This window comes from Eschrichtius robustus, chromosome 3 (assembly GCF_028021215.1).
Source record: "Eschrichtius robustus isolate mEscRob2 chromosome 3, mEscRob2.pri, whole genome shotgun sequence".
In the NCBI taxonomy this organism is placed as follows: domain Eukaryota; kingdom Metazoa; phylum Chordata; class Mammalia; order Artiodactyla; family Eschrichtiidae; genus Eschrichtius; species Eschrichtius robustus.
Genome location: NC_090826.1, coordinates 28164949 through 28192673, shown reverse-complemented (window position 1 = coordinate 28192673; position 27725 = coordinate 28164949). Strand labels below are relative to the sequence as shown.

The 27725-nt window shown below is 51.7% G+C and overlaps 2 protein-coding genes across 4 annotated transcripts in view; both read left to right on the top strand.

The window, feature by feature from the left end:
• The window catches only part of DLGAP3 (DLG associated protein 3), a 39141-nt gene extending 30494 nt beyond the window's left edge, over nt 1-8647 (top strand). The window contains exons 7-10 of the mRNA XM_068537867.1: nt 5167-5651; nt 6612-6703; nt 6941-7084; nt 7818-8647. Coding sequence (XP_068393968.1) covers nt 5167-5651; nt 6612-6703; nt 6941-7084; nt 7818-8036 — 940 coding nt within the window. The 3' untranslated portion in view covers nt 8037-8647. The remainder of the gene's footprint in view (nt 1-5166; nt 5652-6611; nt 6704-6940; nt 7085-7817) is intronic.
• Nucleotides 8648-13254: 4607 nt separating this feature from the next.
• On the top strand, nt 13255-17190 carry SMIM12 (small integral membrane protein 12). Of its 3 annotated transcripts, XM_068539464.1 has the most exons (4): nt 13255-13370; nt 13760-14067; nt 16053-16147; nt 16233-17190. In XM_068539464.1, exons 2-4 carry the CDS (start codon nt 14045-14047, stop codon nt 16514-16516), a joined length of 402 nt encoding a protein of 133 aa, XP_068395565.1. In that variant the 5' UTR covers nt 13255-13370; nt 13760-14044; the 3' UTR covers nt 16517-17190. The 3 variants fall into 3 exon arrangements, with proteins under 3 accessions (XP_068395565.1, XP_068395566.1, XP_068395567.1); XM_068539465.1 differs by lacking the exon at nt 13760-14067; XM_068539466.1 differs by lacking the exons at nt 13760-14067; nt 16053-16147.
• Nucleotides 17191-27725: the final 10535 nt, after the last annotated feature.

The window sequence follows — 27725 nt, the reverse complement described above, 5'->3', positions numbered from 1 at the left end:
TACTTCGTTGTAACGATTGAGGTCATTGGTCGGACCTCTCTTCTCTTCCGGACCATCCTCCAACTGGCATCTCTTTCCTTGCCTCCTCCAGCAGTCCTGCCTCAGGAGCTGAGGCATCTGGCCCTCTGGTTAAAGCTGCTCCTCTCCCGCAGTCCTAGGAAGGCAGTGGAGTGTAATGGTTTAAGAGCTGGCCTCTGCAGACAGACTGCCCTATATTAATAAGTGTCTGGTCTTAGGAAGTCACTTAGGTTCTCTAAGCCTTAGTTTTCTCGTCTGTGAGTAGGGGTGACACTAATGTGAGGATTGAGCATATTGATTCATTTAAAGTGGTTATTATTCGTTCCCCTCCTATCTGGTCCTTGGATTACTGCCTCTCTCTTCTCTAGCTTGAATTGACTTCTCTTTACAGGTTGTATTAGTTACCTATGGCTGCTGTATTATTACAGCACAGTATTATAGCCACTAATTTAGTGGCATCCAATAATCCATATTTATTATCTTACGTTTCTAGAGGTTGGAAGTCTGAACTGGGTTTCACTAGGCTAAAATCAAGGTGTTGGCAGGACTGACCCCTTTTGGAGTCTCTGGAAAGCATCCATTTTTTCACCTTTCCCAGTTTATAGAGGCTGTCCGCATTCCTTGGCTTGTAGCCCATTTCTGTCTTCAAAGCCAGCAGTGGCGGGTTGAGTCCTCACAGGCAATCCCTCCAACCTTGATCCTATTGTCCCATCTGCTTCTCTGATTCTGACTTTCCTGCCTCCCTCTTTCACTTATAAGGACCCTTTTGATTAAAATGGACACAACTGGATAGTGCAGGATCTCGTCTCAAGATCCTTGATGTAATCATTTTTGCAAAGTCCTTTTTGCTGTGGAAGGTAACATATTCATAGGTTCTGGGAATTAGGACACAGACTTTTTTGGGTGGCCATTATTCTACCTACCCCTTGGGGATATGGCATGTGAGAACCATCCATATGTCCCTCCTTTTTCTCCCCCTCCAGCTCTATTGAGATACAATTGACAAATAACCGGATTATCCCTTCTTTAAAGGTACATTGTCTTCTTTCTTCCTTCCTTCTCAACCAAGCTCTTTGGAAGAGTTGTCTTGCCTAGATTTCTCCACCTCCTGACAACCCCCTCCCATCTGCGTCTGCCCCCATACTCCACCAAACTGACTCTTGCCCTGATCACCAGTGGCTTCCATATTGCCAAGTCAATGGACACCTTTCTTTCTCAACTGGCTGCATTTTCCAGTTGGCTGCTCATTCCTGCTTGAGACCCTTTTTTGAGGATTTCATCCTTTTGTGGTCCCCTGTCTGCCTTTAGGTGACTTGCTCTTGATTTTCCTCCTCTTCCTCTCTGGCTTAGACACGCCTGGGGCTACGCTGTCTCCACTGGCCCCTGAAATGTCTCTGTTCCCAAGGGCTTTGCATCTTTGTTCCATTCCATTTCTCTTTTCTTGGGTGATCTTGTCCCGCACTGCTGGTTTTAAATGCCACTTGCACAAAGATGACCAATTTCTGCTTGTGCTGTGCAGATCTCTGGCTCCTGGCTGGAAGTGTTGGTGAAGATTATGTTTCCAGTAATCCCATAAGCTCCTCAATTTCTTTGGTCTTCCTTCAAGTAGACACAGTGAGAGAGCTACTTGAGGTACTGACTCGAGAACCATGAAGCCTGGGGCATTCATGCTTCTGTTCCAGACTGTGTGGCCTATTTCCATCAAGACACAGTGTGGGGCTTCTCTTGTGGTGCAGTGGTTAAGAATCCGCCTTCCAATGCAGGGAACACAGGTTCGAGCCCTGGTCCGGGAAGATCCCACATGCCACGGAGCAACTAAGCCTGTGCACCACAACTACCGAGCCCGTGCTCTAGAGCCCGCGAGCCACAACTACTGAGCCCACATGCCACAACTACTGAAGCCTGCGCGCCTAGAGCCCGTGCTCCGCAACAAGAGAAGCCACTGCAATGAGAAGCCCGCGCACCGCAACAAAGAGTAGCCCCTGCTCGCTGCAACTAGAGAAAGCCCACACACAGCAACGAAGACCCAACGCAGCCAGAAAAAAAAAAAAAGATACAGTGTGATCTTCTCAGGACCCCTCAGAGGACAGTGAAAGGCACAGACCCAGTGATGACAAAGGACAGCTCCACGTTTCATGGGGGTAACAGAAAAGCAAATAGGGAAGGCAGATCTTCACTAATGTATTTATTGGGGCAAGCCCCACCTTTACCTGCGTGGTTTGCAATTGCTGGAGCGCCGAAGGAGCCAGAGGCTAACTGGAGCTCAAAGCACAAAAATATTTAAAGGGAGCCAAAGGGCACCCTGACAGTTCAGTTAGACATACAAAACTCTCACCAGAAACAGCAATGTAACCAAACCGTGGGACCGCCTCCAAATGCAAGAAGACGGCTGAGGGAGGGATGGTACGAGGATGGCCTCTGGGCAGTCAGGGGGCTCACAGAAGAGGAGGGGGCTTGAGCAGGGAACCGACAGGCAGTGAAGGGGAGGAAGGCCATTTCAGGCAGGGGAATAGCACGTGCAGAGGCTGAAGTCAGGGCCAGTATAATCTACTTGGGGAGCAAGGAGGGTTCAAGGGAGATGAGGTCAGAGAGGACTGCATCCAGAGTAAATGCTAGCACAGGAAGCCTGGGCTTTATCTTGTTGGCAATGGGGAGCAATGGAAGGGTTTTGAGCAGGGGAATGGGTTGGGCAGAGGTCAGCTTTAGAAAGACTACTCCAGTGCTGGGTGGATTGGTGAGGGAATGTTGGGCCCCAGATCTTAAAATATGCATAGGTAGGGCTTCCCTGGTGGTGCAGTGGTTGAGAATCTGCCTGCCAATGCAGGGGACACGGGTTCGAGCCCTGGTCTGGGAAGATCCCACATGCCGCGGAGCAGCTGGGCCCGTGAGCCACAATTACTGAGCCTGCGCGTCTGGAGCCTGTGCTCCGCAACAAGAGAGGCCGCGACAGTGAGAGGCCCGCGCACCGCGATGAAGAGTGGCCCCCGCTTGCCGCAACTAGAGAAAGCCCTCCCACAGAAACGAAGACCCAACACAGCCAAAAATAAATAAATATTAAAAAATATATATATATCTCACAACCCTAAGAGGTACAGAAAATTTTTGAAAAAAAAATATGCATAGGTATAATTTTACAAGGTATAATTTTTAAAAGGTACAATTTCATTTTATTTTATTCAAAAAATTATTTTATTATTATTTCTTATTGAAGTGTAATTGACCTACAACACTATGTAGTGTCAGGTGCACAAATTCAATATTTCTATACATTATGCAGTGACCACCACGATAAGTCTAGTTACCATCTGTCACCGTATAAAGTTACTACGATATTACTGACTGTATTACTCATGCTGTACATTTCATCCCTGTGACTTATTTATTTTGTAGCTGGAAGTTTGTCCCTCTTTAATCTCCCTCACCTATTTCACTCATCCCCCACCTGCAAAGTATAATTTTAGAGAGAGGAGGTACCTTGGCATTGGTACTGGTCCATTCCTGTCATTTTATAGCATATATGTGTGAGTGCTTACATATAATATATATTCATATATATCATATAATGTATTTTATATACACACATACATATATACGTACTAGATGGCCCAGGTGGAGGCCCAGGTGGAGGGTGAGTGACCTCCCAAAGGCACATAGCACCAAGGCCAGCGTTAGAACTCTGGTCTGCCTCTCAGTCCACTGCTCTTCTTCTGTGCTATTCTGAGTGGAGGCAGCAGTGTCCGAAAGGAGGTTGATCCAATAGTCAAGGAAAGAGAGATGCAAGCCCCGACCAGGGCAGGACAGGGCAGGTGCCAAGGTGAAGACCACGTGGGAGGCAATGCGGATGTGTTCCTGCTTTCTCTTTCTCTGGGTGGGGGTTGGGACAGAGGGCTGGCTGGGGACTGCACATGAGTGCATCTCTCTTTCCTGGGTCCTGCAGCATCCTTCTGGGCCTGGTTTCTATGGCAACAGGCTCCCAGCAGGCAGCCCACCAGCTGGAGGGAAGCAGGCAGGCAAGGCAGGCAGGGAGAGAAGGACCAGGCAGCATGAGGAAGGCTAAAGTTGGGGGTGGGGGAGTCTCCTGGGAAGCAGGAGGAGCCCCTAAACCTGGCCCCCCAAATCCCTCTCTCTTCTGACCATTTGAGGGTGGAGGTAGCTTAGGACACATGGGCTTTTGTTTCATGGTCCTTGAATTTTCAGACCTCAAATGTCTGTTCACCTCTCCCTGCCACCCTCACATCTCCTGACTCTCTCTTCTTTAAGTATTATCTGACCCCAGCCTCATGCCCCTCAGGGAGCACTTACTTCTTCATAGAAAAGAGCCCTCACTCTGACTGAACTCAGTGGGGAGAGGGAGAACAAGGTCAATTGACGTTCTGTTTTGCATAAGATTTGCATGTTATTAACTCAAAGACAAGAAATTTCCAGGCCCTGTGTCATTCCTGCCAACAACTTAATTCAGCTCCACTGGCACCGGATGACTGTGTCTGGCCAGGCTCCGTGCTGAGCCATGGGGTCCCTAGAGGAGAAGTCCTCCCAGCTGCAGCCCACCCCTTCTCCCCCAGCTGCTCTAAGGCAGTTCTTCCTGATGTTCTAGCAGCTGGTGTGGTGGGAAGTTCTTGGGCTGTGAAGCGTGGCAGCCCTGGGTCCAGATCTTGGCTCCACTGTTTTGCAGCTGGGTGACTGTGGGCCTCTCTGTGCTATAGTTTATTCATCTCTCCATAGGACTGAGGATATACCCGTACAGCTGGTATGAACTAGCGAAGACACGTTGTTTGTTAAAATGCTGAAATAATTCTGTGTTCATTGGTCAAGAGTGACCACCCTGGACCCTCCCCACGCCCTTTTGGCCCACAATCCAGCTTCTGCAGGGTGATGCCCTAGCACTTTGGCTTTGTCCGTCTGATTAGTGCCTGCCAGCATCTGTTCTGCCCATGGAGTACAGGTGGTTAAATATTTTGAATATCACCCCTGTCCAGAACCGGTGCAACAGGTAGGTATATTATGTACCGACCCGTGGCAAGGACTGATACATTTAAAGGTCGTGAATAAATGTCCATCACTTTGTAGGTTTCCTTTTGGCCTGGGGGGCGGGTGAGGGCTGGGATGAGACGGGGCAGGGGCAGAGATAACCGCCAGCTCTCTCACCAGGCGGGCGAGGTTCAAGCGCTCCAACAGCGTGACAGCCGGCGTGCAGGCCGACCTGGAGCTGGAGGGCCTGGCCGGCCTGGCCACCGTGGCCACAGAAGACAAGGCCCTGCAGTTCGGACGCTCCTTCCAGAGGCACGCCTCTGAGCCCCAGCCCGGGCCCCGGGCCCCCACCTACTCAGTCTTCCGCACGGTCCACACGCAGGGCCAGTGGGCCTACCGCGAGGGCTACCCACTGCCGTATGAGCCGCCGGCCACCGATGGGTCGCCCGGCCCCGCCCCTGCCCCTACCCCCGGGCCCGGGTCCGGGCGCCGTGACTCCTGGATGGAGCGCGGCTCACGTAGCCTCCCCGACTCAGGCCGCACGTCCCCCAGCCCACGGGATGGCGAGTGGTTCATCAAGATGCTGAGGGCGGAGGTGGAGAAGCTGGAGCACTGGTGCCAGCAGATGGAGCGCGAGGCGGAGGATTATGAGCTGCCGGAGGAGAGTGAGTGAGGGGACCCCGGGCACGGAGGCATCACGGCGGCCGTGGCCGCTACCGCGATGTGATAGGAGAGGCCTTTGGCCGGGCGTGACTGTGCCTTTCTCACAGTTTGGTCAGATGGCCCCAGACCTTGGTGGCTCCCATTGGCAGTAGTAGGGCACGTTGGGAGCTCTTGGAAGGAAGCAGGGAGCAGCTTCTGAGGTCAGAGCTAGGACCGGGAAAGTGACCGGCTGAAAGGGCTGGGCCTTCTAGGAGATGGCTGCCAGCCCAAGTCCATGGGGACTGAGGGGACCCTATTCCCGTCTGGGCTGGTGTGGGAATCCAGGTCTGATCCAGGTGTGAGACCAGGACTTCAGGCAGAGGGGGGAGGCAGTGCACGGTGTCAGCTCACGTCTGAGGCCTAGGAGAAGGAGAGTCAGCCAGGGAGACAGGGCCCTGCATGAGGGAGGACATGCCCTTCCCTGCAAGTGCAGTCTGAGGGGAGACCCAGTCTTAACCGCAGGATCCCCAAGTTGATGGGGTAGTGACTAGAAGACAGGAGTCACGCACATGACATTATTTGGTAATTCTCAGTGAGCCGAGGAGTCATATACTGATGAGTGACAAAGTTCTGCCAGTGAGTGGTCACGGAGCTAGGGCCTGGCTAGGGCTATTGGGCTAGGCTGGCACTGGTTTCCATCTGTTCTCTGACATGGGAGGGAAGAGGACACAGGAGGATAAGCACTCAAGGAGTATAGATCGTATGAAAGAAGAAACATCCGTGTCTGGGGAGACAGTCTTCTTGGTGAAGTGGGATAGGAGCTGCTTGTTAAGACCTTGAGGGTGGGATGGGGAGGGGGCCGGAGGAGACAGACGGATAGACGGTGCCAGATAACAGAGGGGTCAGTCATTCAGGGCAGACTTCCTGGAGGCTGGGTAAGGAGAGGCATCTTTCCTCTCCCCGCATCTCCTTTTGCTCTCCAGTCCTGGAGAAGATCCGCAGTGCCGTGGGCAGCACACAACTTCTCCTGTCCCAGAAGGTTCAGCAGTTCTTCCGGCTGTGTCAGCAAAGCATGGTGAGTGCCCATGGTGGCACAGAGCCTATCAGGTGTGTGTACCTGGTAGGGGACTGGAGTGTGTGTATGCCTGGAAGTGAGACCAGGTGTTTGTCTTGTCTCCCTACCTCCCAGTCCCCGCCCCACTCTCCCAGGTTGAACTTCCTGACAATGAGGGTGGGTTGGGCTTTCTCTGGTCCAAGCTGGGGCTCAGACCCTGCTGACTGACTGCCTCCCCTCTGTCTCCCTCCACTGCAGGACCCCACTGCGTTCCCCGTGCCCACCTTCCAGGACCTGGCGGGTTTCTGGGACCTCTTGCAGCTCTCTATCGAGGATGTGACCCTCAAGTTCCTGGAGCTACAGCAACTCAAGGCCAACAGCTGGAAACTCCTGGAGCCTAAGGTGGGGGGAGGTCCCTTCAAACCAAGAGTCCAGACCCTGGAAAATGCCCTTCCCCAGAGAGTGTGGGCGGGGGCGGGGGCGGGGGGGAGAGGAAGGCAGGAGAAGAGACCCTGGGCAGCAAAGGTAGTCCTGGACAGGTGATGGTGACCCTCTTCGACCCTGCTCTTGGTCACTGCCCTCTGCTTGGTCCCACTGCTCATCACTGCCTGAGCTGCAAGAACCCTTTGGTGGCTGCAGCCACCTCGGACCAGCTGTCGTTTGAGGGAGCCAAACTAGAGCTTCCAGAAGGGCAGACTGCCCTCAGCTTGGACCTCGGCACAGAGGGGACCTTCAAGGTCCCCTCAGCCCTCATCTCACCAGACCTTGTCAGTGATGGGTCCCAGCAGCCTGGAACGTGAGCCCTCATTGCCTTGCCTGGGTCGGGAGAACTGCACTCCTCTGGACCAGGAGGGAAAGGCTCCACTCCCGGGGCGGGAGCGAACGCTCTGATGCGAGTTGTGGAAAACGGCTCCACCAGGGGGCGCTCGAGTCCATCTCTTTAAAAAATGAAAAATGTGGGTTTGACCTTGGCAGAACAAGCACCCCTGGGGCTTCGGGGGCCGTCACACGCTGTCAAGAACCGCTCTCACGAGCCAGAGGCGCGCGCTGTTAACCGTTCCGGGCCGCGGGGGCGCCGGTTGGGAAGTCGGGTGGGACCCGCCCCCAAACTAAGTGCCGCCCCCTCTGCCGGCAGGAGGAGAAGAAGGTCCCTCCGCCGATACCAAAGAAGCCCTCGCGGGGCCGGGGCGTGCCGGTGAAGGAGCGCTCCCTGGACTCGGTGGACCGGCAGCGGCAGGAAGCGCGCAAGCGGCTCCTGGCGGCCAAGCGCGCCGCCTCCTTCCGCCACAGCTCGGCCACCGAGAGCGCCGACAGCATCGAGATCTACATCCCCGAGGCCCAGACCAGGCTGTGACCGGCCCGGCCCGCCCAGCCCGGGCCCGGGCCCGCGGTTTTCTACCCGTACTGTACACCCAGCGTCGAGGTCACTGTGAACGCGGGCCGCCCCGTGCGCCCGCCCCGCCGGCACCGCACGCCCCGGCCCTTCCTGCCCGTCACGGTCTCGTGGGTTTTTTACCTTCCCGACCCCACGCGAAGGCGCCCGGGCTGGGCTGGGGGCCGTGCCTCTCCGCCCTGCGCTCCCACCGGGACCCCCCACCTTCCAGGTCCGACGCTTCGTCCCCACCTCCTCCCCACGGGCACCATCTCTGCCATTACTTACCCCACGGGCCAGGCCGGGCCGGGTCCCCCATCTGGGCTCTGCGTCCCCCCCACCCCGCGGGGCTGGGCTTCGTGGGGAATCAAGCTTCGTGGCTTTTTATGAAGAATCCCGAACCCCGCCTAGGAGCCCGCCCCACCTTCCCAGGGGCTCTACCCTCAGCCCTCAGCCCACCGGGCCCAGGGACCACAGTGGCTGGACCAACCCAGGACCAGGGCGCCTGGGCCTCTCCCCTTTCCCAGCTGCTGGGGAGGGGAGATGGGGGCTTCCCCTCACCACACCTGTGGCTGTTCCCACATCCCCTTGAGTATCCCAGGAAAAATAAAACGGCAGAACTGCACTCGAGCCAGCTGCTCTCTCCAGAAGAAGCCACCTCTGCCGAGCGTGGGGGACGGGGTGGAGGGAGGAGAGGCCGGAGCCCAGGCTTTTGGTTTGGGGAGAGCGGGGTTGTCTGGGCCAGCTGGGGAAGAGGGGATTCGGCCCCCTGGTGGCGACAGAAGACCTGAGCCCTCCTGGAGGGGCCCGTGTGGGGTGAAGAGGCCTGTCTTCCAATTCCTCCTAGTTTAGTCCGGTTCCTTTTCTGCCTTCCAGTTCCCCAGGGTTCCCCCAGAAAGGGAAGTCCAGAGCCCAATGTCTGGCACACAGCGTGTGCTCCATAAACAGGAGGGCTGCTGTTCTTCGATACGGGCAAATATTGGTTTCCTTTTCCCTAAGGGGCCAGTGTTCTTTCCGCTCCAGAAAACTGTTCAATTCTGTGCTGTCATGTTTTCTGATGCCTCCTGTGCATGGGTACATTGATGGGGAACGAAAGAGAGAACAGAACTTTCCTGGGAAGCTCAGTGGCATCCCAAACCTAGTAGTGGTGGCTAATATTTATTGGATGCTTGCTGAGGGTCAGGCAAGATGCGAGTGCTTTACATGAACGTAGCTCATCCTTACAACAGTTGAGAAAGCTGAAGCCCAGGAGAGGTCAAGTGCCCTGGCCAAAGTCACAGGCAGACCTAAGAGTGGTGGACCCAAGTCTGTCTAATGTAAATCCTGAGCGTTTAGCTCTACAGCCTTTTGAGCCCAGAAAGAGTTAAATGGCAGCTCCTACTCACAAAGCCCTCTTTCCAGTCTTTGGGTTGATGTGTCACTCTGAGGCAGGAGGAAGAACCTTCCAAAGGGGTTGGCTGCTCTTCTGGGCCACACTGGACTAGCCAGTTCTTCTCATTCATTTATTCAGCAAATATTTATCAAGAACCACTGTTGGCCCTGTCCAGCACCTGAAGGTAGCTCTGAACAAGTTAGTTTCTGCTCTTATGGTGCTAACAGCCATATGGGAAAAACAGACAAGTAAGCAGTTACATTATAAGGGTGAGTGCTGGAAAGATGACTAGGTATTAGCCACTGAAGGAGGGCTGGGAAGAATGTTCAAGGTCAGAGAACAGCTGTGCAGAGGCTTGGAGGAGAAAGGTATTGGGAGTGCAGAGGCTTGATCATGCTGGGCTTTTGGGTCAATTTGAGGAAGGTGGGCCTGGGTCCTGAGGGCCACGGGGAGCCACAGAAGGGTTTTGAACAGGAGAGTGGCATGAATAGATATTTTACAGGCTGGTCTGGAAGACCACCTGAAAAGCAAGAGGTCATATACCCAAACACTCGTTTGAGACCACTGGAAGGTGAAGAGTGCTCCCGTGTGATCCAAATTCCCAAAAGTGAGTCAGCTTGGAGCTGATCCCAAACAGATTCCTGGGCCCTGTGCAAGACTTAGTGAATAGAGTCTTTGCTCTCAGATGAGTTTTTTTGGCTTATTTATTTATTTTGGCTGCGTTGGGTCTTCGTTGCTGCGTGCGGGCTTTCTCTAGTTGCGGCGAGCAGGAGCTACTCTTCCTTGTGGTGCACGGGCTTCTCATTGCGGTGGCTTCTCTTGTTGCAGAGCACAGGCTCTAGGCACACGGGCTCAGTAGTTGTGGCTCGCCGGCTCTAGAGTGCAGGCTTAGTAGTTGTGGCACATGGGCTTAGTTGCTCCACGGCATGTGGGATCTTCCTGGACCAGGGCTCGAACCCGTGTCCCCTGCATTGACAGGTGGATTCTTAACCACTGCGCCATTTTGATGGCAGCCAGGTTTGGGAATACTGAAATTGGATGACTCAAAGTCTCAACTAGAAATGTTCATATGTCTATTTCCCCCAGATTTGCCAAGTGGGGCATTGGCTGAGTGACTTTATCATCCTGAGGTTCAGTTTTCTCACCTCGAAAATGGGGACCTAGGAGAGGTTTAAACTAGACAATACTCAGGGCAATCCTATGAAGCAGGTATTGTTATCATCCCCGTTTTACAGATGAGAAAACCGAGGCTTTGAGAGGTTCAACAACTTAGCCCAAATCACGAAGCCAGGAAGTAGCTGAGTCCAAGTTTAACCTCTACATTATATAGCTTTTTATGGGTCTCTGTGTTTTCCCAGAAACTGGGCCAGGCTTGCCAGGACCATGAGGTATATAGGAATGGACACGGAGAGACGGGTAGCATCTGAGACTGTGTGGGCATCCTGCTACAGACGTGATGTCTAAAATCTCCCCGTGTGGGGCTGATGTAGGGGGCGTGTGGGGAGTCTCCTTAGGGTATTGTGGCCCAGGTAGTTGTGCTGGGCTCCATGGACATGTGAAGGATTAGATCTAGTCCCTGTGCTTGAGTTGCTCCCATCTGGCCATAGCAAGGCACATAAACACAAAGTTATGGTACAAAGGGAGGCCTGCTCTCCCAGAGGGGCTGAAGAGACCAGAGGAGGGAGCCTCTAGCAGCCGGCGAGTCTAGGAGACCTTCTGCAAGAGGAGCCTTTTGAACTGGGTCTTGCAGGATGAATTAGAGTTTTGTAGTCAGGGATGAGGAGGGAAGACATTCATTTCAGGCAAAAGGACCAGCTTAGGCAAAGGCATGGAATGCTATGTGTGTGTGGGATAATGGGAAGAGCAGAGACTGGAGAGAGGTGACAGGCTAGGACGGGTAGAGGGGAAATAAGGGAGATGTGGCTGGAAGGCAGCCATGGGTTTAAGCTGGAGAGTCCATGGCTTTATTTAAGTGTTTGAAAGACTCTTTGGCCAACAGAGTAGAAATGGACCGGAGGAGGCAATGGAAGGCAGAGAGACCATTGAAGGAGTTGCCAAGGTGGTCCAGGTAAGAGATGATGATGAATTTGAGAGACATTCAGGAGGCATAGGTGCTATAAACTGGATCCGGGGAATAATGCAGAGATGAAGAGGCCTTGAAGATGTCACTCAGGTTTTTGGCTTGGTGAGTAAGTAATGCCATAAATGGACATAGGACATTACAGAAGGAGGAGTAAATTTGAGGAATACTAAACATACTGGTGATCAATTACCAAGCACTTAGAAGGTGCCATATACTGTAAATGCTAAGCATTTTATACACATTAGGTGATTTAGTACAGAACAACCGAAGGGGGGTGGGTACTATTATTGTCTTTTTTAAAACAATGAGTGTAAACAGCTTTTCTGAGATTAGCAGGCAGCAGGGTCAGGATTTGAACCCACAACTCTCTGATTCCTAAATCTGTGCCCTGCAGCCCCACTCAGTTCTGCCTGACAGAACTGCTAGCCACTACTTGAGACTCAGCTCAAGGGCAGGTTCCTCTGGGGAGCCTTCCCTGATTCTTCCTGGGGCTCCTTCTCTGTGCTACTTGTGCATGCTCCCGTCATCACATTTCTCACACTCTCTCGACATTTTGTAGACCCCTCTGCTTCCGCATTAGTCAGACAACTCTTGGGAGAAAACATGGTCCCAGTCATTTTGGCATCCCCAATGCCTAGCACATGTTAATTGGCTGACTGAATGCTAGTTATTCTAGGCAATTCTGTTCCCTTGTCCTCTCTCAGTGAACACGTTCTGCTAATAATGGTTTCGTATACATTTCTTTATTCTTTATCTGTTCCTTTTTCTCCACCTCCATTGTCAGAGCCTAGCATTGAGATCTGTGAGATCATAAAGGAAGGGTATCTACCCTGATAATGCAATCTAGGAGGCTTCCTACCAGGGTGTCCCTTGAGCTTGAAAAACAAGACAGAGCTACTTTGGTATAGAAAGGTAGGAAGGGCACTCCAGGTAGACGAAAAAGCGTAAATAAAGGCACAGAGGTGTGAAACAGTTTGGTCTGCATGGGGGAATAGGAGGGGTTTAGTATGTGTTACTAAAGGTAAATAAATACGCCTGCCTGAGACTAGTGGAATTAAGGTGGAAAGACAGGGCTAGGTGGGGGTGTTATGGAGCTTAAGCTTTGGTGTTTTTTTTTTTCTATATGTGATAAAATAGACATCTGTACAGGGCGCAGTGGGGACACAGAGGAGGCAGTGAATACTTGCACCTAAGGGGTCAAGTAAGACAGGTTTTACTATATTTCAATTATTTGTATAATAACAATAGTACCATTTATTTCCCTGCTTGTTATGTGCCAGCACAGCACTTTGCATACATTGTCTCATCAACTCTCACAACATCCTGTGAAATAGGTGTTATTACCTCTATGCATAAGAAGGAAAGGAGGCTCAGGCTGATTGACAATGTTCCCAAGGTCACGTGGCTAGAAAGCTAGCCCAGACCGGAAGAGTTCTTAAGAGTTCTAGATTTTACTCTGCTGAGACCTTCTTGAGGTCAAGGATCATGTTTTTTATTTTTCTGTGCCCAGACCAAGGTCTTAGAATAAGCCTAATAAACATCAGTTGAATACATGAATGCGTGACCGTCCACTTTCTCCATGCGGAAGCCCGTGGTGATGTCACTGGGAAACCTCCTGTCCGGGAGAGAGCGCTGTATCCCTCTCAGCGCAGCGCGGCCCGTTGCGGAGCCCTAGCTTCCTCAGGCCTTTGGCTCTGGAGCTCAGCCAATCCCTGCGCTCCGAGGGAGCCGGCGCCGGTGGGCGGGGTCCGGGGCGAGGTCCCGCGGGCCGCTGGGAGTGGCGGCTTCGGTGCTACCCGAGCGCCGGCGGATCGCGGGCGGAGGGCTGGGGCCGGACGGCGGAGTGTGAGCTGCGGCGCAGGTGAGCACTCGTCCCGGCAGGCAGTTTCTACCCCCGAGCGGCTGCTGGGCCCCCCGTAGCTGTGGCTACGGCTGGTGGCCTTGACCTCTGAGTTAGGGGAAGGGAGATGGCGAGCGTCCGCTGCGGCCCTGGCCAGGCTGGACTGCTCCCTCTCTTCCCCGGGCTCGGCGTGGAAGTCTGAGCACCCTGCAGACATTCTGCAGCTCGGGCTTCTCGGCCTTAGGCACATGGGTGAGGACAGACCAGACGAGGCCGTGAGCGTGGTGGGATAGGGGCAGGGGACCGGGAACCCAGAGGAGGGAGAAGGACAGACCCTTGGACCCTGACCTCTTTGCGCTCTCATCCCCGGACCGGACTCAGTAACGGTCAGAATTAATTCTTCCATCCAGTCAGGTCTCCTCTGCCCTTGTTAGCAGTTCTCAAATCTCGGACTGCGGCTTCGTGTCTCCTTGGGCCTCCGAGGCCCCCCGGCACAAGGGCAGGTTTCCCGGCAACCTTTACCGTTTGACCTTCACCGGACGCTCAGGCTCCTTCAGTGCAGGGCTAGAAATATTTGCCACTTTTGCCTCTTTTCGTTTTGACACCCTGGAGATGACTTGTTAGAGTATCCAGCTTCTTGTCATCAGCAAAGGCACCTGCTGTGTTCCTGCCGCCTTTCGAGGGCGGGTGGTTAGATGACTGCGGTGGTTTTACACAAGTGAGTTGCTTGAGCTCTCATTCATTCACCAGACTTTTTGAGCACTTAATGCCGGGCATGGTGGGAGGGGTGGGGGATGAATAGGGCACAGTGGGGACGCACAAACATGGGCCTTGCCCTCTTGGAGGGTAAAGTGCTTTGAGAAATGCAGACAAATGGGGTAGGCCAGCCCAATGTGTGACACAGAGAAAGTGGTTATAAATGTTGAATAAATGAAAGGATTAAGTTATTTGGGAATGATTAGAATGTGAACCCCACCACAGAGGGAGACCTCGGGCTGCATGTGAGAGATAATATTAGTTGTGGACTCATGCTTCATATATTTGAAGACAGATTGGAAATCTGAGTGGAGAGTTGGCTGTTTAGGAAAAGTGTTTACTTATAGAGAACTTGCTTACAGGTAGGAAAGAAAATGAAGTATTAGGTTTGAGATTCTTCAAGGGTGCCTCTTTTAACAACTCCTAAATCTTGTAATTTCACAAATCTCTGAGTGTAATCTTAGAGTTTGCAAAAAGGGAAGCTCTTCTAGGTAGTGAAATGCCAAGCTGATGGGAAAAAATTGCAGTAAGTTCTCCTCAAGTCCAGGATTTGGACAGAAACCGTACACCTATTTGCAGTGTGTTCTTTCCAGTAGAAGGAGCATAGGTGTTGAAGTTGGAGAGGCCTGGGTTCAAGTCAATGTCTCTGTCACTTCTGGTGATCTTGGGCAAGTTAAGCTTATGTCCCTGAGCCTTTGTGGCCTTCAACAAAAATCTGGGCTAATAATTCCTGCCTCATAGAGGTGTTGTGAAGATCAGATGATGACTAATATGTTAATTGTCCAGCATAGTGCCTGGTGCTAAGACGGGGACTCAGAGGGCAATCTTGGAGCTGCTGCAGTTTTTTCCTTGGTGATGGTCCATTATAGTCTTGGGTCCACAAAATGCTGGGGTTCCTCCAGAGAGAATTGGAACCAAAGGGAGAGGGAGAGAGTCATCTTATCTTTGGTGAGGTTCAGACCAGAGATAGCTAGATTGGAGAAATACCTGCAGGGGCACAAAAGGAATGATCTTTCACTTGAGACTTCTGGGCATGTTACTTAACCCTCTGGTCATGCCAGCTACATCAAGAGAGCGGACATGCGGATTAAAGGAGACAGTATATGTAAAGAGCTTAGCCCAAGGTCTGGCATGTAATAAGTGCTCAATAAATGGAGCTATCACTATTATGATAATTGTGAATAGTATTGATAATTGTTAATAATGATAATAATCATTTGAGACTAAATGGCTATGAGAGTGACCCAATTTGTGTGTTTTTACATTATCCTGGTGTTGCCTTACTTCATTTCTGGAAGCCCTGGGGTCATTCCACTTCTTTGTTTTTCTGCCATGGCTTGTACAGTAGTTTTTTAACATAGAATTTTCAAGTTTTAGTGTGTCCAGAGTATGTATAATGGGCTGGTGATATTTTTAGGAGCTTATTGTGCAAATACGAAGATATGGCTTTGGTTGAAGAGAGTGTATTTTGAAAGGGGTTTGGCAAGCAGATTTGTAAAGAAGAGGTTTGTCTTGTTAGAAAAGTCAAGTTCAGAATAGGAAAAAACCATTATCTTTATCTAAAATCCAGAGTGGTTGGGTAATGGTTTGGGGTTTTGGCTGCCTAAATACGTTGCTTATTCTTTATGTGGGGCAGAGGAACTGCTTCTCATTAACCTGGAGACAGGAGACTCCCAGGGGTGAGCGTGGTGGGGAAAGGATGGCTGGCTCTGCTGATGGGGGAATTGCGTAGAGCAGAGAAAGGCTCTTACCCACTCTTAGAATGTTGGCAAGTTGTGCAGGGAGGGCCTGGGGTCAACAGTAGGATTGAAGCTTTATTAGGTAAGGCTCAGAGGTCCTCTCGTGGGGAACGCTGCCATACGTGGTTGCATAATTGTCAAAGAGTGTAGTACGTAAAAGAGATTCTTTCCCCCTTCCCTAACAATTGACTCTTCTGAAATTTCCTAGATTGTTTCAGAGACCCAACTGTTGCATAAAGCAAGGTGCCCTCTTGCATTGCTCTGCATGGGGTGGATGCTCAGTAAATTGTGCCAGGCTGCCTGGTGAGTGGAGAGCCCTGGTGGGTGGTCCGTGCTTGGTGGGAAGGGGTGCTGCTTCTCCCTAATGTGGCCTTGTGCTCTTCTGCAGATGTCATGTGGCCTGTGCTTTGGACCGTGGTGCGTACCTATGCTCCCTATGTCACCTTTCCCGTGGCCTTCGTGGTTGGGGCTGTGGGCTACCACCTGGAATGGTTCATCCGGGGGAAGGATCCCCAGCCTGCGGAGGAGGAGAAGAGCATCTCGGAGCGCCGGGAGGACCGCAAGCTGGATGAGCTGCTAGGCAAGGACCACACCCAGGTCGTGAGCCTTAAGGACAAGCTGGAATTTGCCCCTAAAGCTGTCCTGAACAGAAACCGCCCGGAGAAGAATTAATGGAGGACACAGGGCCCTATGGGTCCTTCTGGGGGCCAGGACTGGTCCCGCCACCATGTCGACCCAGCAACCAGAACCCACATCTGAATTGCTTTATTGCTTCTTCTGGCCCCTCCCGCCCCACACAGCCACACACATACTGGCTGCTCTGCTATGGCCAGGCAGACACACTAGTAGCTGAGGGCCCAGTGAAGAGGAAGGCCCGTGAGGGTTCTGGCCTGAAGGCTGCCTCTGCTGGATGGTGGCCACAGCTGCTCAGGCTTCTGCGCTGCTAGGTGCACCCCTGGGAGGAGAGTGATGAAATGAACATTGGCTGTCAGTCCCTGTGGGGAGGCAGTTTGGCCTCAGGTGGGAGTGGCTGGGATTGGGTTGATGCCTTTAGGAGGGATAACTACATGCCTGGTTCTAGTTTGCACTGGGAAGAGTTCAGAAATCTCCCTGGCTCCCTTCACTAGCTTGCTCTGTCCTTTGTGCTCATTCTCCCTGAAATCCTGTCCGCTCAGGAAGGGGATTCCCCTGGGAAGGAAAGCAGTTTTCTGTTCTTGGGAGCCCCGGCTGTTCACCTTGGGGCAGGTGAATTTGCTTGAAAACAGTCACCGTCTTTCACCCCCCACCCCGTCACTGTGTAGTGCAAAACTTGATTAAAGTGGCGTCTGAGAACCATTTTGATCTAATCCTGTCTTCCAGGTGGTGCTGGGGTCTCCTGGGAGCTATGCAAAGCAGGCATCTCCGGGTAGGATAAAATTGGCCTTTAACTAAGGACTTTGGGGCCCCGGAAGCTTTGTTTTACTAGCGTGGCTGCATTGGATCCTGGAGGCGGTGAGTCCTGGAGGCGCAGGTTCCCAAGGGCCTTTTTATCATGATGACACGAGGCTTATATACTTTCAAAGTCTACATTAAGAGTAGACCAGGGAGCTTAACAATTGCTATCAAATTTTCCAACTTCACACACACATGCACACATACTTTTCCCTATAAAAGTAGTATGTGTACATTAAATTTGGTAGGGGTTTAAAAAAGGTTACCCACACTCTGAGGGCTCTAGTACAGATAAAATGTTAACATTTTGGTATCTTTCACATTCTTGGACTAGTTTTTTTAGATACTTATTACTGTACATTTAATTTTATATTCTTTTTTTACAGAGTGTTTCATATCGTCATCACTTTCCTATCTTATCACGTGGTCTTCATAATCCTGATTGTTTTCATTAGCTGTATAATTGCCCATCAAGTGGGAATATAGCATAGTTTGTTTTTAACAGTTTCCCTATTGCTGGACATTTGGGTTGTTTCTGGTCGTTCACTAGGAGAAATACTGCGAAGAGTATCTTATATAAGGATTTTCCTGCATTTTTGGACTAAATGGTAGGAACAGTAAATGGCATTTTGGAGATTAATCCTTTGTCAGTTGCTTCATTTGCAAATATTTTCTCCAATTCTGAGGGTTGTCTTTTCGTCTTATTTATGGTTTCCTTTGCTGTGCAAAAGCTTTTAAGTTTCATTAGGTCCCATTTGTTTATTTTTGTTTTTAATTTCCATTTCTCTAGGAGGTGGGTCAAAAAGGATCTTGCTGTGATTTATGTCATAGAGTGTTCTGCCTGTGTTTTCCTCTAAGAGTAAATGGCATTTTGGATGAAATGGGAAGAACGGTTTTAAGGGCCTCAATGCATAATACTAAATGTCTTTCCTGAAGGGCAGTAGGAACTTATACCAAATGCTACCACTAAAGATGTTGTCGGTGAGGTTGGAAGGGGTGAGAGCAGAGAGCAGACCTGTTGCCTCACGAAGTCAAGTGACCTTTAACCTGAGTGAGCAAAGGCAAGTAATGAGCATTTGATGAAGAATGAACCTGCCTTAAAAGGGGGAGGGTGTTTGCCTGCCTCTTACCTCAGGATCTGAGGCCCAGTGGTGTTAACAGGCGGTGAAGGTAGAATTCCTGAACAGATAGAGATGCCGGCTGTGGAGTGGGAGGAGCGGGGGGATGTGGAACGTGGTAGGCAGGGAAGGAGGGGGCAGGTCGAGTCGTGGCTCCCCCTCAGTCGCCGAGGCCTGGTGGGAATGTTGAGATGAGTTGCTGTTGCTTCTCAGGGCATAAATCCGATGGGGGACGTGGGGAAGCAGGGTCTGCTGCTGAAGTGAGGATGACGTTTCTGGTTCTGAAAGGATGTGCTAATAAGCTCAGCTTGGTTACAGGCTCAGGCTGACGCAGGCCTCATGGGCAGACCAGTGCTGCCCCCCTGCGGCAGTTCTGAGGACGACCAAGCCTGGGATCCCTTCACTGGGCTAAACCACCAATAGCAAACTCTCTCGCCTACAGGGGTCAGTCAGGTGGCTTAAATGAGCGGCCAGGCCAGGTGCTAGAAAAGCACAGGCCTGCCTAAAGGGGGCAGTGGCTGTGCAGCTTCTTCCAATTTGTGCTGCTTGCCCAGAGATACCAGATTGTTGTGTTTTTTTCCCCCCTCTCTAAAAGATGCCAGAATTTCAGATTTTTGTGGATTTTTTTGGGGGGTGGGGGGGAGGTGTGGTATGGAAACTTCTGATTTTTAAATGTTGACAGTTTATTTTTAAAAAAATTCTAAGCATGTTAACATACCCATACGGTTAATTTGACCCAGTGGCTGCCAATATTGCCACCTGTCAAGCTGCCCCTTGCCTTCTAATGAAATCTTAGAGATGTGCGTTGTTTTTAAGCAGTCTAACAACTGTGGCAAACATTAGATCCCAGGATTGGTTCCCTCGAAACACTTTTGGGCATCCTGCACATATGTAGTTTAATATTGGCCTAAGCAAAACATTACAGGACAGAAAACCTACAGAAATAACACAAAAAAAACTTTCCCACAGACTAAGACATTTTTGGATATTCAGGTATTTTAGAATAACCCTGCCACCACTGATGTACGTCCTCCCAGTGCCTGATGGAAGAAGCACTATCTTTGGAAATCCAAGTTGCTCCCTTTTTCTAGTCTCACTTTGTGCTCCTTTTAAATAATTTTATTTCCTCGGGCTTGCCCTCGCTGAATTTTTGCCTCCAGCAAGTCTGTTAGTATTCTCAGCTGGCTCGCTCTTTCCCACGGGCTGGCTGAGCTCCGCTGCTACCGCGGGGCTATGAGATCGTGCGTGCTTTCTTGCCTCTGCTCAGGTGTCATCAGGCAGCGGGGTTTCTGTGGATGGGGCAAAGGTGGGCCAGGCTTGCTGGGACCAACCAGGGCATGCACTGGTTTTCTTCCACTCTTGCTGATTCACCTTGGAGGCACGTGACCCTCTTTTGGGTTGGACCAGCAGTCACGGATTCACTGAAACACAGTAGTAAGTAGATGTGCTTGGGGCTTTTACCCACCCCTCCCGGCCCCCTCCCCGGGTCTCTTCCCAGCCTGGTGATAGTGGTGGCTTTAGAGCTGCGTTATCCCGTCTGAGCATGGCAGGGATCACTTTGCTGCCCTCAGCGGCCCAGGGTCTGGTGCTTTTCCACTCTCTCTCGAGCCTTTCCTGTGCCTGTTGCTGTGTTAGCTCAAGTCAGCTGGGCAGCTGCCAGGACAAGCCTGCCAGGGGGCCCTTTGACTTCTGTCAGCTTCCCAGGGCCCCGGGCTGGTGAGGCCGTCGGCTGAGTGAAACACCAGGGGATTAGCCTCCCCAGAGTCACTTGGGAGCCAGGCAGTGAAAATGAAAAGGCTCGTGCCTTGCCTCACTTTTCCTTTTCCACTCTGGTGTGGGTATCTAGGCACTTGTAGAGTGGTGAGCCAGGGCGGTGTGGTACAGTGAAAATAAAGTGGATTCTCGAGTCTGACAGACTTATGAGTACTGCCTCAACCACTAGCTGAATGACCTTGGGCAAGTCACGTAGCCTTTCTGAGCCTCAGGTATCGGTTATCCTCATCTGTAAGACAGGGATAAGAGTACCAATTTTTGCTGGGTTGTTGCAAAGTTAAGGTAACATATGTAAAGTTCTCAGCAGAGTCCATGGCAACAAGTAGGTGCTCAATAAATGTTGGCTGCTGTAGTTTTATTGCAGGAAAAACAGTTCCATGTAGCCTGTGATCCTAGTGAGCTAGGGATCCGGAGGGGAGAGCAGCCTTGGTTGGGAAGGTGATCACAGGGAGCCACCCTCACAGGGACCCTCTCAGGCCTGGTGGTTGAGGGCTTCTTAGGAGTATCTTACAGGAAAGACTGCCTTGTCCAAGAACCAGGCTGGCCACGGGGGTGCAGGCTTCAACCTGTGTTGCTAAGTAGTAGCCGCATCCGTGCCGTCTCAAGGTCAGAGTCAAGACGGGCGGAGCGAGGTGTGGGGGAACGCCTGAGAGTAGCATGCGTCAGGATGGGTGGAGGTGAGAGCCTTGGACTTGGAGGCAAGAGACTGGGGTGGCGTGGGACACGCCCCTTCACCTCTTCTGGCCTTGGAAGAATAGGGGTGCTGATGTCCTTCCTGCTGTAGTGTAAAAAGAGTGAGAAGCCAGCTTAGAGCTTCAAAAACGTGCAAGTGCTGTTCTATCCCAGTAAAATCTCCCTTTTATCGAATCAGGATGGCAGCCAGTCTGAATAATGGAAGAGACATAAATGCTCCTTTATTCTTTTCCTGAACAGTCTCTTCAAGGTATTTGCTAAGTAGAAGTCTTTGGGGAATCAGCTTGAAGAGTAAAGAGGAATAATTAGTAATTAGTGTGTATCATTTTGCATCCTGTTCCAGTGGTGCCTTGATGTACTTAAAAACAGTTTATTCTTTTTTAATTAAATTTGTTAACATTAGTTATCTGTTTATCAGATCCCTTTTACACAATGCAGAGATGAACCTTGGCTTTGTTTTTTTGTTTAAAAATTCCAAATGCCTCCTCCAAATATTTTTGAGATTTTTAAACATCGTTACTGGTGTCCCAGAAAGGGCAGCTCTTCTCTCTAAAAGAGTCCAAAGTCCCTTGTACCCTTATGCCCCTCTCCACTGCCCCTGTTCCTTCACTTCCAACCCAGCTCCACGGTCCATTTCTGTTTGCTTCTGGGCCTGAACTGCCCAGTGCAGCTAGAGAATTTTTCATAACCGTGTGGCCTGACACTCTGCATGTATGGGTTCAGATGTAGCCTTCAAGGTGATTTCTTATTTATTTGTCTTCTTTGGCTGCGCTGTGCGGCATGTGGGATCTAGTTCCCTGACCAGGGATCGAACCCATGCCTCCTGCATTGGGAGCGTGGAGTCTTAACCACTGGACCACCAGGGAAGTCCCTGATTTCTTTTTCAAACCAAGCTTGTCAAGCCCTCAGCCCCATCCCTGCACTCCTCTTAGCCCTTGCTGCTTGCTCTCCACTTCCACCACTAAAGTGGTGAAACCAGTTCGGCTAAAAGCCTTTGTGATTGCACATGTGGTATCCATTCCCAGTCATACTAATGCTTTGCAGTGTCCGGCACTCTTCAGTGAATTCTGTCTTGACTTCACCACCACCTCTGTTTCCTTTTCCAGCTGTCTCCTCTGCCACTGGCTCCTCCTGTTCTCCTAACTGTGAGTGTTCTTCCAGTTTCATCCTTGGCTTTTTTCTTGCTGCACGTTTTAGCCTCACCTGTGGCTTCAGCCACCTGCTGATCTACCTTGAGGACTCCCAGATGTCTTATCTGTAGTCGTGAATTTCCCCCCAAGCTCTAGATCATTCTCTGAAACAGCTCACTATACATCTCTGTCTAGATTTGTATGACAGTTAAAGGTGTTGACCTGGGTTTGAAGCTTAACTCTGTAATCTAGTTGCGTGACCAGAAAAGTCACTTAACTTCTGTAAGCGTCATCTGTACAATGGGGACGATTCTTGTGAAGATGGAGAGTGTTTGTAAAACACCTGGCCTGGTGTTTGGCATGGATTCCATCTCCTCTCTCCTGTTGCTCAACTTGGTTCTGACTCCCCCTTCCCCCAACCTGTGGTGACCCACTTCTTAATCTGGAATTCATCCTCTGTTCTCCATCTCACTTACCTGCCCTTATAATCTCTTGCCTAAACTTTTGGTCTCTTCCTGAAAATTCTTCCCGTTTCTGGCAGCATTTTCTCTCTAAAACACATTTTTAATGAGGTCGCTCCTTAAAGACCTCCATGGCTTCTCTCACCAAAGCCCCTTGTGTGCCATGCAGATTCTTTCATCATCTTGCCCTAGCCTCCCTCCCGTCATCCCCAGGACAGAACATGCTTTGTATTGATACCATTTCCTGAACATGTTATGCTCGTTCAGGTCCTTATGCCTCCGGGTGCACTATGCATTGGGCCTCCTTGGCTGCCTGGTGAACTCCATTACACCACAAGACAGCCTAGGTAGCTAAGCAGAGACTGCCATTCCCTCTGCCTCTCTAACCCTGTGTCCGCTCTCCTACTGCAGCATTTACCCAAGGCACTGTGACGGTCGTGTGTCTGTTTCCCTAGACTGTGAGTTCCTTGAGGGCAGGGACCAAGCCTTGCACAGAGTCATTTCCAATAAATGTTGAATGAATTAAGAGGCCCCTGAGTGTGATTCTGGGACAGAAACTGGGGCTGGGTATGGAGACAAGCCTCTTCGGAAGACGGAGCAGGGCTCCCAGGTGTGTGCTTTGAGCTGCCTGGCAGCCTTGAGCTAGTGGCAGCCGTGTTTTGCTACAGCTTTGCCTTCCCCAAAGCTGGTAATGAGCTAAACCAAGAGAAACCACTGGCTTAATTTTCCCAGGGGAAGTGGGGCTTGGACAGAGGGCGGGCTTTCCCCACTGGGTAGGACCTGGACCAGCATCGCCCATGATGAATTTGACCCTGATGACTCTGTGGTGGGGAACAATGTCCTCAGGAAAGCATTCAGGAAACCCTTCGTGTAGTAGTGATCAAAGCGGTGTAGCAGCTCGGCAGGGTGGATGGGAACCCTCCAAGGAGCCCGGCAGGGCTCTGGGTCAGAGCCCAAGGAACCACTTAATGCCTTTACCAAGTAGGGCTCTCCCTCAGCCTCAGCAGACCTCTGGGTTGACCCTGCGGAACACGGAAATCCTGGGTAGGCATGGGAATGCCTGGGAGCCCGAGGGAACCGCTGCTTCTGGAGTGTCTTCTCCGTCTCCTTTTCCCCTTCGTGCCTTCCCTCTGGCTGTGGCCTGGGAGGGGGTGGGCTGGAAGGTGAGGCGGAGCCTTGAAAACAGAGATGGGCCAGGCTTTGGTGTCCTCATTTTTTTTCCTTCTAATTAACCATTTTATTTTATTTATTTTTTGGCCATGCTGCACAGCATGCGGGATCTTAGTTCCCCGACCACGGATTGAACCTGGGCCCCCGGGTGAAAGTGCTGAGTCCTAACCACTGGACCAGCCGGGAATTCCCTAGGTATCCTCATTTCATCAAGAAGCTGGCCTAGAACGTCTTGTGTTTATATGAAGCCCTCTTCGTTTGTCCTTCCTCCCCAAGGAGCTCAAACAGAAAGGAGAGGAGTCCTGGTTCCCCTTATGCTAACGGGATCGAGGCCCAGGGTGGGAAATGGCTCACCCAAGATAACACAGGGAATTCTTGGCAGAGCTGGGCTTGCGGCCATCCCACGGCCCCTCCCCTTCCCAGTCTGCTGCTTGTCATCACACCAAACTGAGGTCAGCTGGCCTGCCAACCAGTTGACTCTACCAAGGGAAACACCCTTGAGTGTGTGAGGGCTAGTGGGCACAGAGCTGGCACTGCCACAGCCCCTCTGCTGGTGGCTGGCGTGACTTATCTCTGCCCGAGGCTGCAGCCTGCTTCTCCTGCCCCTTCCCAGTTTCATTTTCCCAGCACACAGACCAAAGATAAACCTTTGGGGCAGCTGTGCCCCTTTGATGCTCTCCAAGCTGTTTTCCCCACGTGCGGGAGGGTAGGAGGTCACAGTCTTTCCCACAGATGGAGGCCTTTGTGTTTATAATTTGGTCAATTGATGACAAGGTGGATTGCCCCGTCTGCTGTTGTCCCTAAAGCCCTGTCCTTGGCTGGCCCTTGCGTCACTGTCCTATGCTGGGGCCTCGATGGGCTCAGATCCCAGCCTTCCCCTTCTGCCTCCAACAAACTCGGCTCTGGAGTTAGACTGCTTGGGTTCAAAGCCCAGCACTGCCACTTACAGCTCTGTGGCCTTTGCCAAGCTACTTAACTTCTCAGAGTTTAATCTCACGTGTCAGGTGGAACTAATATATTGCTTCCCTCAGGGTTATTGTGAAGATGGAAAGAAAACACAAGGCATTTGGCACAGAGACTCACATATAGTTAGCACTTAGGAAAAGTTGGTTATTTTGATTAGTGGTATTTTTCCATCCCATGCATTTACCCACACTTCAAGACTCAGGTCTGTGGTCTCTAAGAAGGGGTGCCTGACTGTAGAGGAGAACCGAGGCCTAGGGCAATGCCGTGGCAGAGGGCTGGGGGATGGTGAGGGGTCCTGGTCCTCAACTCTGAGGCCCCTTGGCTCTGCCATTTGATGCTGCTCTCCTCCCATTTGCCTCCCCCACTCCCAGTCGCTCTGTACCCCCTTGGTATTTTACAGCATCCCCAGTTCCAGGGGGGTCCCTGATGCCCTCATAGCCCTGCCTTGGTTGGCTCACTGAATGGCCTGCAGGCAGATGGGGGTTTCTGGAAGAGGATGTAGAAGCTGGGCAGCGGAGGGGTGGGGCTGAGTGGGAGGGGCCCTGCCTGGGTGGTTGTGGCTCTTGGAGCGCCAACCCATTGTGAGGCTCAGCTGGAAGTAAATGGGGGGAGTCCCCCCAGACCCCCTCCTCATGATCCCCCGACGAGGCGGGGGGGGGGGGTGTCTTAGTTTGCTAGGGCTGCTGCAACGAAATACCACAGACCAGGCGGCGTAAACAACAGAAATTTGTTCTGTTGTTCTCCCACAGTTGTGGAGGCCAGAAGTCCAAGATCAAGGTGCCAGCAGGGTTGGTTTCCTCTGAGGCCTCTCTCCTTGACTTGCAGAGACCATGCTCTTGCTTCCCCTTCACAAGCTTGTCCCTCTGGGCACCTGAGCCCCTGGTGTCTGTGTCCAAATATCCTTTTATAAAGACACTGATCAGATCGGATTAGGGCACACTAATGGCCTCATTTTCGCTTAATCACTTTGTTTAAGGCCTGATCTCTGGATACAGTCACATTCTGAGGTGCTGGGGCGAGGGGTCAGGTCTTCAAGATATAAATTTTGGGGGGGACACAATTCAGCCCATAACAGGAGAATAGGGTGGCATCATGGAAGGGGCTGCCTCTGGGGGAGTCTCCAAGGAGAGGGCGGCAGTGGCCAGAGCCTTGGATACGGGTGCCCAGCCTCCTGAGGCAGGAGCTCACCGGTCCCTGGTTGCTGGCCTGGTCCTGGAGTGAGGCTGGTGCCGGCGCCTCTCCCCAGAACCTTCGGGGTGGGAACCCTCGGCCGGAAGGTTCTCTGAGCTGATTATCCCTGTGGTCTCTGGGGTGAAGGAACAGCCAGTGGCGTGGCGCAGGCACTGGTCCTGTCTTCCCCTTCTTATCAGAGACTGGACGCCCTTCCTTCTCTAGGCAACCGTTAGAGTCCGGCCGTGGCCCCAGGCTCTCCCAGTGGGGCCACACTGACTTTGAAGGGGACAAATCCAGCTGCCTGGGTTTTAGCTGAGCTCTGCAACTCTGGACCCTTCTGCGTAGGGAGGAGTAGAAACAGCACTGAGAATCCAAGCACCACTTCTGTTATCTTTTTTCTAGAAGATTTACCTGTCTCATTGGTTTGGTTCAGGCTGATATTCTGGTAAAGACTTTTTCCCTTGAGCTATGTGTTTTTTGATAAAAGCTGAGCAGGGTGGGGAAGTGGCTCAGAAGTTTGCTGGGATTCAGAATTGGCCACAGATAACAACTCCAGGAGCCCACCGCCCTGTCACTTTTATGCAGCCCCACTAGGTGGGCTAGAGATCACTTCAGGGGCCTCTGATGGTGCCTTGCCCCTCCCCAGCCCTCGGTGTCTCCCTCTGGGGTCAGCAGCCCGGGGTCTCACGTGGCCGCGGGTCCCCCAGGGTCCAGGAGCCAACACTGGAGGCAGGGATGATGGTGCTTTAGGCCAGGCTGCCAGCCGCCTCCTGCCCAGACCGCTCCACGAGTCCCACGATTGCGGAGGTTTCCTGCTTCCTGGAAAAGGGCTGGAAGAGGGCAGCCACGCTCTTTCTGCTGTGGACCTTGTTAGTCGCGGGAACCCGAGGCAGAGAAAGCCCAGAAAACTTGAGAAGGAAAACCCGCTTGCTCACTGAGCTCCAGTGAGCGTGGGGCTGAGTGTTTCATGATACCTCATTTAATCCCTGCAAAGCCTAGTTACAGGTGAGCACACAGACTCAGAGGCTAAGTCACCCTCTAAATCACTGGTGGAGAAAGCTGTGGAATTAAGCCCTGGGCTACTGGCTTTGGGTTCTTTTCTACCCCCAGGGAAACTGGCTGCCCCTCCCTTTTACTTTCTTCCCCTGTGACGGTGGAGGGTGGAGGGTGGAGGGTGGGAAAGTTGGTGAGGGCTTCCTGCCCTCCTTCCTTCCATCTCCAGAGACCTCTTTGTTCTCTCGGATTCCTGGACACACGGAACCTGGGGGCTCCTGCTGGCTGAGCTGCAGCTCTCAGGTCTCCAATGGCTAAGGGCAATGAATAGGTTGTCACTTCTTGACCTCTCCCTGCCTCCCACACCAGCCCCCCTCCCACCCAGCGACCACAATGGCCTGAGGCTGATTCAGTGCCCTGGCATTGAAAGTGGAGAACAATACTCACAGCAGCAGGCCACTGATGGGGTGGGTGCAGCCCCCTGCCCTTCTCCAGGGTTGCCTGCTGGGAAGGCAGGGGAGGACTTTCCGTGTCTGGAATGTGGGTGGGTGTCCTAGAGAGGGTATGAGAGGAGGGGGTGAATGGTATCCTCCCCTTTCCCCTCTACCTAAACCTGTCTCCGAGTGCCAAGCAAGGCTGGGGGTAGCATGGCTCCGCCTCTCACTAGCTGGGTGACCCTGGGCCAGTGACTTAACTTCTCTGTGTGCTTGTCTTTATTTAAAAAAAATTTTTTTTACTGAGGTATAGTTGATGTACAATATTATATGTTTCAGGTGTACAACAGAGTGATTCACACTTTTTAAAGATTACATTCCATTTATAGTTATTATAAAATATTGGCTATCTTCCCTGTGTTGTACAACGTATCTTTGTAGCTTATTTATTTTATACATAGTAGTTTGTACCTCTTAATCCCCTACCTCTATCTCACCCCTCCCCGCTTCCCTCTCCCCACTGGTAACCACTAGTTTGT